The 14266-nt window shown below is 39.7% G+C and overlaps 1 protein-coding gene across 2 annotated transcripts in view; it reads left to right on the top strand.

The window, feature by feature from the left end:
• KIAA1549 overlaps positions 1-14266 on the top strand; it is a 146688-nt gene that overhangs the window by 89982 nt on the left and 42440 nt on the right. For both annotated transcript variants that reach the window (XM_082308072.1, XM_082308071.1), the window contains exons 7-10: positions 103-162; positions 2748-2893; positions 10272-10449; positions 12678-12862. In XM_082308072.1, coding sequence (XP_082164198.1) covers positions 103-162; positions 2748-2893; positions 10272-10449; positions 12678-12862 — 569 coding nt within the window. The remainder of the gene's footprint in view (positions 1-102; positions 163-2747; positions 2894-10271; positions 10450-12677; positions 12863-14266) is intronic.

The raw sequence follows: 14266 nt of genomic DNA, 5'->3' as shown, positions 1-14266 counted from the left end.
GCTTACTGACAGTATAAATTATGAAGTGGCTTCTTTTCTTGTGTACGTTGTTGAGAATACTGTTCTTACGGATGTTTTTCCTCCATTCTGTTTTTCCCTCAGCGTTTCATTATCCTAAGCTTAATGTGTCTCAGTTGATGAAATCTTCCTGGGTGAGAACAGGTACGTACAGTCTCTGTGAGTAAGAGTGCAATTTTTTTTGTTAGCAGGATAACTAGCCTGCATAATCATCGATAGCTTAGGGGTGCTGCATTTTTATGAGGTAATAATGTGCCTGAGCTGAATAAATTCTAAAACCAAAGGCCTAGTGACCTGGAATATCTGGGAAATGTAATTCCTGGAACGAGAATGAACTACTACAATTCCTTGATAATGCACACAAAGTAGTTTTGTCTATACAGCAGTTCATTCTTAGTGAGATGACTTATGCTGTCAGGCATAAAGTGTCTACTCTGCATGCTGTCAATATACCACATTGATTTTTAGGTTTTTAAGTGAAAATTAAAATTTTATTTGTGTGGCACTTTCTACCAAAACATGCCAGGAATAAAACAGGGTGAAAATAGATACATTCCGAGCATGTGAAAGAGTATCACATTTCATTGACCTCTTCTGATTCATTCACAGCAGATCCCTCCCACCCAAGTCCTCTGGATGTTTTATTCTGTAATTTGCAGATACGGTTGAGCTGTCACATGTAGATGCTCAAAACCAGTTGAGGCTTCCTGCACGCTGTAGGTCCTACCTGCTACTTCTAAGCAGAAAGTTTGAATGGTGATCAGGCTATGCCTAGCAAACTTGCTGTTAGGGTGCCGATGCCCCACTGGATACACTTTTGTCTTCCCACAACTTTTCCACTTGTAGTTCACCAGTAGTATAGACTTACTCTTTTTTTCAGGTATCCCTGTCTCCTCTCACCGGTGACCCAGTTTACTTTCTAAGCAGGAAAGCAAGTTGCAACTTAATTTCTGAAGTCCACACAGAAGAAAAATGAAGATCATGTTCAGTAATGCGAGAGAAGTTACACGTGTATATCCCACATCTAATGTCATCCTTCCTTAGAGATTTATGTTGGCTTTTTTGGTCACACGCCCACCCTCTCTTGCTCAGCCTTAGGTTTGTTTTGTCCGTTGTTGCTGGAAGTTCCCTTAGTTCCCTGCAGTAAGAAGAGGGCTCTTCCAGCTCAGAAATCATGTCCCTTGGGGTTTTTCTAAGCTTCCAGACTGTAAGATTTTGAAAGCCAATTGCAGCACCTTTTTTTGCTGTAGAGGAATTTTGTGTAATCCCAGTTCCTGCAGGCAGCCTGGGAAGAGCTAGGAGACTTTGGCTGGGTCAGGCCTTTCAGTCTGTATATTGTATTGTAAGGCTAATGACTCATGACATAGGAAAATGATAGAATTTATGCAAGCAGAGATGAGGTTTTTCATATTAGATTACCCAGATATATATGCATGTATCCCAATAGTTATAAAACATTGGGATATGCAGCGTTCTCTGTAGCTGTCCCTCACAGTTGTAGAATACAGTTCATGCTATTAAGCGTAATTCATTGATACTGAAATTCAATACACAGGCAAGAATGGTCTTCTACTTGCTGTGTATAATAGCCTTAGGCTACTGTCTGTTTATTTTGCTATTTAATTCTGAGATGCTTAGCCTGTGACTGAATTTAGAAGGCAGATGCTGTTGATCTCTGTGAAAAATCACGAAAATGTTTCCTCTTTCTGACATCTGCAGTGAAAACTTTTAAATGGAAAAAGTGGTTTTAAAATTTTTGCTTTAAGAATTAAAACAATTAATTATATTTAATTGATTTTATCTAATTGGATGACTTTTTATTAAGCACCACATTTAAAAAATAAACATTAAAACACTTATTGGAAAAGGGACTTTAAAAAAATATAAATCAATTTTAATGGAGAGCCTCAGGAATGAAAACTGAATTATTCTGCTGCAGTCAGTGGTGAGTTGTTTTACTGTCCTTTAGCGTTGTTTAATTAGGTCATTTGAATGACTATCGCTTCATTCACTACATTTTTCTTTCACTGGATGCCATCTTGTTAGTAAAGGTCCACAATATTTTCATTTTTCCTGTGTGTTGTTCCTCAGGAATTCCTCTCAGCATTAGCTACCCCAGTGACCCGGAGTACCTGGGGTTGGGGGGTGAAGTGGGCAGGGCTACTAACCAGGTTGTTTTGTGCTATGATTGTCATACTTGTTAATCTTTATCTTATCTAGGGAAGATGAGCTTGGAATACACAGCTTCATTCATGTGCTGCTGGTCTCCTGTTTTTTCTCCTTGATTCTGAAGCCTTGCCCTCCCCATCTCCACCTCTGTGTCACTTCCGAACACAACATTTTGACTGAAAGTAGTTGCAGCAGACAATTTGGACTGAATTTTCTCTTTGTTTTCAAACAATTCACTGAATGCTCATAAGTTTATGGGTTTTTTTTTTTTTTAGAATTGAAACTGTTTCTTCAATATCCTGGGTCTGTCTAGACCAGTTGAGATTCCAAAAATGCCCTCTGCCCTTTTTTAATATATTTCTTTTAACCTTTTCCCACCCAATGTCTTCCTTTCCAATATGTAACCTCTGGCTGAACTGGGCAGTATTCCCATGTGAATACAGCTGCTCTTGAATTGGCTGTGAGATGTCTCAGGGTGACTGAAAGCTAGTAATTGAAGTTGCAGAAAAGACACTGAAAACTTTTACTAATTCATTTGTGTTACTTTCTCTGCAATGTAGTTCTCCTGGGTGTCGTCGACCAGCGAATTCAGGAGGAAGTGTTTCGGGCTGAGATGGAGCGGAAACTAGCTCACCTGTTAAACGAGGCTTTGGCCAGAGGGCGGATATGGAGACGAGCCAGTTTTGCAGGCAGCAACATTGTGCAGGTATTAAGAGCTCAAAGTCAGAGGAAGAAATAAAGGGGAATAACTTATTGAATAAGTTAATATTTTCTAGGGTTTGAGTTGAGAAAGACAACTCAAAAGCATGTATCGTGTTTAGCCAGTTGATGATGCTTGTGTTTTGCACCTAAAATGTGGTTCTTCTGGATACCTTGTTGTCTTTTAAGCTAAACATAACCAATGGAAACAACTGAGTATTTTAAGTGGCTACAAAAAATTCTGATGACTTCTTAAAAACTATATTGAAAATTATTTTTACCAACATCCTATTTTAAAAACTTGCTATCTAGTGTGACTTACATGAGGTCCTTAGCAAAAGGAGATAGGATGGTCATCTGAGTCAAAAAAAGTACTCTGCTGGAACAGCTACTTCACAGTTGTCTGTGGTGTAGAAATATGAAATAGAATCGTGTACAGCTTGATGCAGCAGTAGAGTAGTATATTCTACCCCTTAACTGCCGATTTGTCACAGTACTCCTGGTCACAGGAACAGCTTTCAAGTAAAAATGATTAATCATGTCAAATTTTGCACACGTAGCAGCTTCTGCTATCTGGATTCCAGTACTGCTTTATAGTTTCGTCACAGGGGGAATTATGCACATAATGTCCAGGAAGACTTGGATATTTAATTTTAAGTCTTAAATTCTCACATGTGTTCTTTCTAGTCAGTTCAACAAACTGAAAGCCAAAATACTTTTTAATGGCTCGTCTTCTTAAAAATTACTTTTTCCAGCTAATTCCTCGACAGCTGGTTTACTTCACAGATGTCTTTCTAGTAGTTCAGACCTATTATCTTTATTTAATTTAATCCTACAGTTTTTGCTACCACTTACATTTCCAGATGTTGAGATTTTCAGTTTCCTGTCTCAGAAACATCTGTTTCAGTAATAGAAATTTTATTTTGTTTTTCTTTTGTGCAGCTTTGAATTGCTGTAAATAAACGTCTGCTTCAGATCTTCTATTCCCAGCACCTCTTATTGCACTTTGTTCTTTATGCCTCAGTTCCCCCTTTGCATATAAATTAAACAAATATTCCTTACGTTGCTAGCAAAGATACCACAGCCTATAAAATGTGTACGTGTAGATTGGTTTTACTATTTTACATAGTAAAGCTCAGGTAATTCATTTTTGCACGCACAAAATTACAAGCAGGTCCTTTCTAGCTTAAGAATAGTATTTTGGAAAGTGAAACTACAGCGTTTTTCTTACGGCTTTGTATTACTTACTAGGACTTCAGATGACATCTGCAGCTTATGTTCCAAACAGCTGTGCTGCTCACTTATGCCACTTAATTAGTGCAAAGAGTCTGCAAACTGCTGTCTTTGGGCAGTGGGGGATTCTCTTAGTTATGGTCAACACATCATACCATCCCATGTAACACAGGGCTTCTCCAGGTGCTCCCAGCCAATGCTATTAGATAGGGTTAGCACTCTAATAAAGGAGACGTGGAAGAAGGAAGGCTGAAGGAGATACCTTGCTCCTCAGTGTCCTGCTTTCCTGCATGAGATCGGTAGGTACCACCAGGTACTATAGCTTCTTGGTAGCTTGCTTTGGCGGGACGTTCAGGTGTGTGGTAGGTGAGACAGCCTTAGAGGCCGTTGTGTGCAGCTGGAGTGATGCACCTGGTAGTGGGCTCCTGAGTGGAGGATGATTTCTTTCAAGGATGCTCCCCTGTCAGTTGAAGGTCTGGTCCATAGTCATTTGCAATAAACCTTTTCGTTTTACTGTTGCTAATTCTGTTCCTCATAGCCAAGTTTATAAACTGTGTTTGTGGTGTGTTGTATATATGCATCTGTTGTGTCTTCAGGGAGAGCTATTAACGTTCTTTGGGCTTTATATTCAGATTTTCCCATAAATATTTCTTGCACACAAACCAGTGACTGCTAGGATAGCGAAAGTAAGAACAGAAGCTGCTAGTAACACAAAAGTGTTGGATACTTTTATTAGCAGGACATCCATATATCTGTGAAAGACCAGACACACATTTCACTTGTGCTGAGCCCCTATAGACCTGAGTTTTTCCTGAGGTGAAAGATATTTATAGTGTATTGAAATTTGACATTTCTAAGCTCTGTGGAAAATCAGGCCTGTGGGTCACAAGGTGAAGCAATTATTTGTGAATGTTACTGCAGGCATATTAGTTTCCTTGCACATACTAAGAAAATAGAAGTGATACTTTGTGAGGTTTAGATTTCATTTCTAAAGGCATGTGTTAGGATCTAAGAATGTTAAAAATTACTCTTTAAATCCAGACACTTTGAATAAGAGCTTTGGACTACCTGGGGTGCCCAAATAGCATGCTTTCCCCTCCCATTTGCCTATCTGTGCGGTTAACAGGTGGCACTCCATGATAAAAGAAGAAAAAAGCCTATAACCATTAAGTACAAAAAAAAAAACCGCGTAGCCTCACACCTGTCTTATACATGAGATAGTGTCATTCATTTTTGTGTAACACTTATATTAATGTTTCACAGAGCAAGTCATATATATTTTTAGTATGTATCTGCTGTTGCTGCAAATTTAAGGCACACGTTTAATGCAGTTTGCGTTGTATCTGCAGAGGCTAGGCCCTGTGCTATATTTTGTCAATAGTTTACCGTAATAACTCAATTCTCATAAATTTTTTTTTGAGGAATTAAATGGCTTAATTGTAGTTTAAAAGTCTACCAGGAGCTAATACAAAAATAATTAATTTTCCTTCATTTCAGCGTGCTTGGTCTTTTGAACCTAATAGAAAGCGAAAAGGTGATTCTACTAAGTGACAAAAAGAATGATGTTCTGATTTACAGAGCACGTTAGGCAACGCTGTAGTTACAATGTGTGTGAGCAAGTAGTAGCTACGAGGGGACATAACTGAACTGAGCTTTTCATTAAGGCAGAGGTTCATTCTCTGGGTTTTCTGCTGACAGCTTATGTGTCTCTCCCGAGTGTGTAATCTGAGTAAAGGCCCAGTCTTGCTGGGAGTTTTTAAGTGGGTTTTTTGGGGTTTGTTGTTTTTTTTTTTTTTTTTTTTTTTTTTTAAATAGAGCCCTTGGGGACTGCTGCTGCTGCTTCACCTTTTCCTCTGAGGCATGTCGCCCCTCCGGCAGCCACCCCGGGCAGAGACCACCCCCTGTCAGGTTGCCCACAGGCTGTTCCTACCTCTGTTTTGGCAAGCCAGTTTCTTGGCCAGCCAAGCCTCTGCAAGCCGGCAGAGGAGATTTCCTTAGCGTTGCCCTTCGGTGCCCTGGCCCTCTCAGTGCCCTTACCGGTCTCCCCAGCTCAGCGCGAGGGGGGTCCGCCAAAGCGGGCAGGCGTTTGGTGCTACACCAGCAAGCGCTGCCCTGCCCAGCCCCAGCCGGAGCAGGAGCGCTTCGGGAGGAAAGCTGGCTGCCCGCAAGCTGCACCGCCGTTTCCCGTCCTGACAGAGGCCTTTGAGAGCCTTCTCAGACCCAGGGCAGGTTATGTGCGATGCCTGTTTCACATATGTTTTATGTTGCGTTGTCTGCTGAGCCGTTCAGACCACGGTACAGCTTTGATTTAATTGCATGGGCACTAAAATCCTACTTTTAATAAGGCAGAAAGCAGAATCTTTTTTGACCCACCCCCCACCCAACCCACCCAGGGATGAACGTAGTGGAAAAAAAGTAAAATAATCCTTGTACATGCATTTTGGAGATTGTGTGTGTGCGTGTTTGCTTGTTTCTAAGTAACGCTCGTGCCTTCGAAACACTGAACCGGTTCACCCAGGGATTCCTTACTCCTGATGGGGTTGCTGACTGGGACATCCCACTGGCTGACTGACACTTTGCAAAAACCTTGCGAGCCTGCCCACTACCTGGATTTCCCAGCTTTAAATTATGAACTAGATTTGGTTACCAAGGCAACTCTGTTCGCTGACCTATGGTATTCTCTTGAAAACACTGTTAAAATTAAATTTACTGGCTCCACAGTTAAGCCTTTACTCTGTGGAGGTTAAATGCACATCTAGTATCAACAAAGATGGTATCATTTATGTACACAGAAGCTAAATTAGTCTTTTCTTCTTTTTCTTTCATTTTCTACCTACCCTGCATTGAAATTCTTGTATCTCCTCCTCCCTATGTCATACCTCACTGCCAAAGTATAAATGTAAAATGCTTAAATGCTTCCTTACACGTGGGCTGCATTGCTGGATGCCTGGAAAGTTCGATTTCTGCCTCTGCTTGCATTCTTAGCACTCTCAAGGATAGAGACACCTCTGTAAAATATGAGGCAAAACCAATCTGAAGCTGCAGAGAGAGTATAATTTGGAGAAAAATGGCACAAAACTTAGTATACAAAAACTATTAAAAAAAAATGGGCACAGTGGCTGTGTACATTAATTTTATAAACAGACTTAAAAGCAGTTCAGATCCTGTGTGCCATTTTCTGTGTTGCAGCAAACTCAGAGGTTCGTTTAAAATAAAAAAAAGTTAAAAACTTTTCAGTGAATCAATGTGACAAATGAAAACTGAAGTACAGATACTGTCACAACTGCTGAGTTTACGTACAAGTCTAGTTATGTCTCATAGTCACCTCAAGAATACCCTGCTCAGCCATCAGCCTTCCCAGAATAGAAATCCATAACCATCTCCCCTTGGATTTGAAATGTTGTCTGCAGCTTCCCTCAGTATGGTGTGAGCACTCATAAGATAATGTGTGTTCAGGAAGAATTATTTCAGATAAAAGTTACCTTAAAACAGTCAGCTTAGTTCATCAACACCAGCCTGCACCTCCACCCTCCGCTGAATTTCTTCATGCTCGTTCCCATGTTCTCTATACTGTGCCAAAATAGCTCCAGCTACTTCTTCCTATCTCCCCTCTGACTGTTCTCACCCGTCCCTGTTCCTCAGCATAGGGAGCCATACACTGTTGTTTTTAATTCTGTGTTAAAATTGTATTGTATCAGTTGTGGCAACTTGCACTGGAATCTGTCCCCTTCCCCTCTGGCCTTTCTAAAGGCAGCTGTGGAGAAGTTCCTTTTTTAACCCGTTCAGCCGGTTTCTGACTGTTACCCTGTGTGTATAACGCACATATAATTATAGTACTTTTTGGATACAACGATATATGACAATTCAATTTAAGAATCTTGTATATTTCTCTGATTCTGTAGCCTTGCTACACGCAGGGAGGTTTGATAAAAATAAACTAAGAACCCATTGACTTTCAGTCCTGCGTGGCCTTTCAACTCTCTCACTCTCCACGTGGGTTAAGTGCTACATTAGGAAAGGTTCATCCGTGCTGAAAGCAGATACCAGTCCATAACACCCTGCTGCTCTGTGCACTGAGGCCAGGCTGTGGTGAAGGCAGCCCAGCTGAAGCAGAAATACGAAGCTGTGGACATTTGTTAACTAATGATATATCTGGGTTCCGTGAAACCGGCTTCAGCCTTACAGCTGCTGAATATGTGTGTTGAAACCTTATTTATTGATACTCTTGTTACCTTCAGTCAGGGATTGGTTGCCCCTTAGCTGGTAAAGAGTGAATAGCATTCAGGATGAGAAATGGCGTTGGGTAATGGCTCCTGTTAGCAGGTCTTGCTGTGTTTCAGAAATTTGTACATTTTTCTGCTCTATTTGTAGGTGTTCTGTTTCTTACATGAAATGTGACTGACTTTTTTTGAAATTATATACTTTGCTGTTACCGCTCCTGGGAAATGCTTTTTTAGGACATGTTGAGTTGATGTCCCCAAAGACCAGAACGTCGTCCCTGTTGAGCTAGAACATTGCACTGCTTTCCTTCAACATGATTGTTTTGTTGGAAACGAGGAAATAAAAAAAATAAAGCTTTGCCTTTTGTAAGCCTCAGACATGCAAACATTTGTGTGTTTGCTTTACTTTAAGGCTATGGGCACTGCTTGAGATTCTAATTTATTAAATACATACTTCATAATAAAGGATAATTCTGAAGGAAACTAAATATATTGCTCTATTTGTAGCAATTCCTTCCAGAGCGTTTCAAACTGTTTTACATGATAGAATACATCCTACTATTTGTTTGGCCTAATTCTAGGTTGAGCTCACCATTATATTTAAATGGTGAAACAGAGGAGAGTTATTATATATAAGATTTAATTTTACAGGAATTCAAAATTGTTATGTGAGTCTCATATGCAATGTAGATGTTTGATGGTTAGAGAGTATCTACAGGGCTTCCTCATAGCATGCATTCTTTTGATTATTAACATCTTTAGAAGTAGGTAGGAAGAATTGCTTCCCGCAGTGTCAAATACATTCCTTCCTGAAGAAGGGTGGATGCCAGGGGCCGCTGTTTGGAGGATGAAGGTGACTGTGCAGGTGCTTTTGCTGAGGAAGAGCAAACAGTTCTATTTGAAGCTCACAGAATATTTGCCTGTGTAGCTGCTTAACATTTGGAAAAACTGGAAAAAAGAGGTGTGTGTTATGAACAAAGCAAAGTCAAAGTAGGTATTTAGAGGAGGAAAAGTGCAATCACACTAACTTCTTCAGCAGCTCCTACTAACCAACAAATGCTAAAGGCAGTAGAGGCTTCTAGGGTGGCGTGGTGTTGGCATTTTTAGTGTGAAAGCAGTTCTCTTATTTCAATACTGGATCTGTACGTTGTCATGAAACAAATAGGGAAAAAAACCCAGAAACTATAGGTTTGCCTTAAAAATATACTATGCAAGGGATTGCTTCTCTGGAAATTTTCCTTTCAGTTACAAAATAGATATTTCTGTAAATTTCCATGCGTCCTGGCGCGCTTGAGTAGTGCTTGTGTAATTAGACACCGATATATTATTCCAGCAGTGTTATCTTTCCCTGGCAGACTTCCACTCAGAATCTTTTGTATAAGTATTAGGTGAAAATACCCTGAATTTTAGTTTGGAAGCAAATTATTATTGCTGAATATTAGCTCTGTGTATCTATGCCTGTCCAATGTTGACTTAAGCTCTTCTCAGATGAGAGAACTAGCCTGTGTGTATGTTGCCTTTGCTGCATACTGTATTCTGGAGCACTACACACAGCACGTCTTCCCATCAGACTTCTCTGGATATTGGCATTTTCCAAACTGTACCAGTTCACAGCAGTTATGTGGTTAGTATAATATCATATTCTTTGATGTCACAGATAAAGGAATTTTCTTTAACAGCCATTTTATTTCGACATCATAATACAAGGTGGAATCTTTTTTATGCACTAGGGGTTGCGCACAGTGACAATTAAGACAGATACTGCTGCCGTCTTGGCAAAGCTGTTCCAAATGTTTCTTTTTAGATAAGTGTCCTTCAGGTCCAGGCCCTGTGAAGGGAAGGGGGAGAGAGGGTAAGGACTGAAAGAACAAAGGTATGGGAGCCCCAAATAAATACAACTTAAAATGTAAAAGCTTTCCAATTTCTTTTCAGATTGTGAACGTGTCACGGTTAGTTGGTGTTGATAACCCTGTGGAGCTGATCTATTTTGTGGAGGACCAAGATGGAGAGAGACTCAGTGCTCTGAAGTGCTCAGACCTGATGAACAGAGTTGATATCCAGCGGGCTGCAATCATCCTTGGATACCGCATTGAAGGCACCGTTGCACAGCGTAAGCCTTATCCAATCCATACTGATGCCAGCAAAGAGAAACAGGAAGGGTGACATTAGCTTTGGAGATTATGGCACTGCACAGTGCCCACTGATGCAGTGGTTTGTTCTTGGGATGCTGCAATTTTGACACTCCAGAGGAAATAAATTTTAGCACTCTTGCAGTGAGCTATGTGGTGTTGCTTTGTTTCTGAAGACTCTGCTGAGCTTGGAATTGCAACAGGGTCCTTAAGTGCAAGCCTCACTGCATTCACTTCAGTGGTTGTGCTAGAAAAATACTGCGCTAGCTAGATACCTTCTTGCCGTTTTCAACTCTTTCTGCTAGTGCAATATTTCTGTACAGCTCATCTTGCCCAGGAGCTTGCACAAAACTCACAATTGTGGGATGGGAGGGCATCAGAGTGAAATGAGCGTTTCTTTTAGCTGAGTAATGGCAGTGAAGTTTAACACATGTCACTATTTTTTGTTTGTCTGAATTATTGTTCCTGTGAGTGACAGTTGTAGGCTAATGCTAGTTGGGGCATTTTGGAGGGTATAAGCAAAAAGAAAGAGTTTATTTCCTTCGTTGAATATGATTGACCTTATTTTTATTTCTTTGTCCATGAGTAATCAAGAAGTAATGTAATCTTTTAATAAAGATAATATAAAAGTAATGTGATCTTTTACTAGATGTGCATCAGAATAAATATGACAGGTCATATAAAGTCATATAATGACTTTATACCAAGCTTCCTGAATATAAATAATTTGCAGTAAGGAGCGAGACAGAAGACCTACTCAGAATTCCACATTATGATTAGGAAAGAAACTTGAAAATATTTTGAGAGTAACAGACATGTATATGATCTACAAAGTACCTCATTGATACAGGTGCTTAATTACCTGTTCTGTTTTCTGTGCAATATGGAGGCATGAGTTACATTGTACCACAGGGTATTCTGTCAATAGAACTAGCATGTGTCTGATTTTTAAAATTCTCTGCAGAAAAAAAAAGAAAGAAAATAGTAATAATGGGACCATCTGGATGTGTTTCTAAATTTTATCCCTTGTTAAAATGGGAGTTTAAAGATAGGTCAGTAGCTCATATACATCTGCTTAATATCTGTTAATGGACTGTCATATTGGTTAGACAGAAATGCAAAAAAGTTGCCAGAGTAAATTCCCTTTACAAAAAATGGTAAGTGTTGAACAAACTTCATGATGTGTTTATAGCTTATTCTGCATGTTGAAACTTTGACCTGTCATTAGAAAGTTCTTTTAAGAGTCACAGAATAGTAGAATTTTTTAAAATGTTTCTTCTTATTGGAAGAAACTAGACAAAAAAAGGTTATTTTTCTAACGGAGAATGTAATGTCATAAATGAGCTGTCAGATTTATAAAATGCAAGAATTATAATATTTTCCTTTAATCTCTAGGTTCATCATTAGAATGGCTATTAATAAAAATGATATATAAAAATAAGATTGCATAGAGATACTGTTTTTAAAGTGAAAACATCATTTTAAGAAAGTGCATCAGTTTGACTAGAAATGTATTACTGCTGTGGTTTTCAGTCCCACATGTAACCACTATGCAAAATGGGGCAAATGAAAGTTTTGTCGATTCTTCCAGTTCACTTTTTACATGCATGACTGGTTTGATTACGCTTTCCAGTAGTTTTTTCCTCTGTTTGGGGCTAAGGATCTCATACACTGAGAATAAAACAGACAAAGGAAAAAAAGTAATAAAAAGTGTGGAACTATACACCTTGGGGAGGAGAGTCTTACTGATTTCAAATTGACTGTGATTATTGATGGGGAAGGTAACAAAATACATAATGTGTAACTAGAGAGAAGAGGCAGCAGATAATACTGCTTAAAGCAGGATACAGGCAATAAGGTTGGAAAGTCCTTCTCACCTTTGTTAGTGGTAAGTCATTTTTCTGGACCCATTTCACTATGTCAGCTCAGTTTTGGGTTACAGAATGATGTGGCAGAAGTGTATTTTCATTAGTAATTTAAGCACAGGTCTTCAGAAGGTAGGCCAGGACAATCGATCGCCTGCCCCATGCTTCCTGAGCATGACATACATTAACTTATAAGTGGTATGACATTTCCTGTGATGTGCGGCTGGTTTCTGATAAACTCTTTAACTACCATGTACAAGAACATAAAAATACGTAACCTTGAAGTGTCCTCATTTAAAAATACATAACCACATAAAATTGCTGTCTTCCTTTTAACTTCACAGCTGTGGAGAAGCTGAAGGAGTCCACCTCAGAGTCACAGAATAGCAACCTATGGATTATTGTTGGTGTGGCAGTCCCCGTTGCTGTGGTGCTCCTGATCGTTATTATTTTATACTGGAAACTTTGTCGAACAGACAAACTGGAGTTTCAGCCAGACACGATGAGCAACATTCAGCAGCGACAGAAGGTAAAGGGGAAGCTGTGCTGAGAGAAGCTTGAGTATTCTGAGCATAAATGAATGTGAGAGTCTAGGGAGCACCTAGCATCCTTAAATAGCATGTGGAAACACAGTTTCAGAGCCTTCTGGTTAAAAAAAAAAAAAAAAAGGGAAAAAAAGTCAAATGATAGTTGAAGCCAAGAATCCCTTAGTGTTTTATTTGTTCTCCTAGGTATATGATACTGCATTAGATAGATACATCCTTCTGAAATGTGGGCACTGGGGCTGAAAGGAACCTTTCTTTATCACTTCATTTCAAGGCTTTGGCTAGGACTGAGTAAGAGGAAATATACTGAGTGTTTAGTCACTGACCTTGTTTTCTGCAGAGGGCTGAATTTTTCTTTGGAGAGCCTCTGCTAAACTAATTTGACAGCTAAAGCACACCATCCGTTATACCTCATGCTGGAACTAGAATTTGCTAGAGCCCATCCTTGCTGCTCCATGTTCTGCTGGGGCTATTGTGTTGCTGTTGTGAGAGCCTGTTGCAGGACTAGAACTTTAATTAGTGGATCTGCATGAGACTGCATGGGTGAGCGTGTTGGCTGGAGTGTTGGAGGACTGGGTTAGGATGGTGAGAAATTCAGTAGTCTGTCTTTTTGCTGCCCAAGACTGTACATTAAAAAATGTGGTCCAGGATTTTCACAAAGGGTGTATTCAGTAAAAAGAGTGGAAAAGTGACTAAAGGGTTACAAATCCTACTTTTCCTTTTTACAACTGAAGAGAACTGGTCTGTGTGTCAGAGATGCTTATTACTGACTATACCTTCAGAGGCATTATTAAAGGCAAAATAATCTGCCTGTGCTAATCCTCTGGTCCTGTAGTCATGTTCTTGTACTGTCACCTCATGTTCAGTCATACAGTTTTCCACGTAACAACTCTTGTCTGTACACCATGCTCTCTTTGAAGATAATTAATGATGTGAAAGATGAGAGAAGCAGAAAGCGATTGCACTTCCAAAGCAGTCTGAACAAATCAATAGTAACTTCCACTTGTCTTGCCACTGCAGATTGAGTGTCAGAATTGAGGTCGGCAACAAGTGGTACCCTTTGATGAACGTCACCTCCTGGTACCTTGTTTCACCTGTGCTGTGGTAATATGTAACACAGATTTTGATTGAAGAAGTTCCCCACAGTAGTTTCAGCTAATTTGAGAAGGATCATACAAAAAAGGCGAGAGGGGATCATTACCCTTGGTACGCTATTTCATCACATACGTTTTCGGTACCTCTGTGCTGTCGCAAGCTTTTTGTAAGAAAGCAGTTGGGTTGGGTTGACTGTAGGGCCAGAAACATCTTTCATAGTTCTACTTTCCTTTGGGAAAACAGCTCAGTTGTTTTTCTCCACTGCTTCCACAGTATTCTTCATTTTAATCATT

The sequence above is a fragment of the Platalea leucorodia genome (genome assembly GCF_965183815.1).
Source record: "Platalea leucorodia genome assembly, chromosome: 4".
In the NCBI taxonomy this organism is placed as follows: Eukaryota; Metazoa; Chordata; class Aves; order Pelecaniformes; family Threskiornithidae; genus Platalea; species Platalea leucorodia.
The sequence above is the reverse complement of the archived record's forward strand: the minus strand, read 5'-3'. Positions and strand labels throughout refer to the sequence as shown.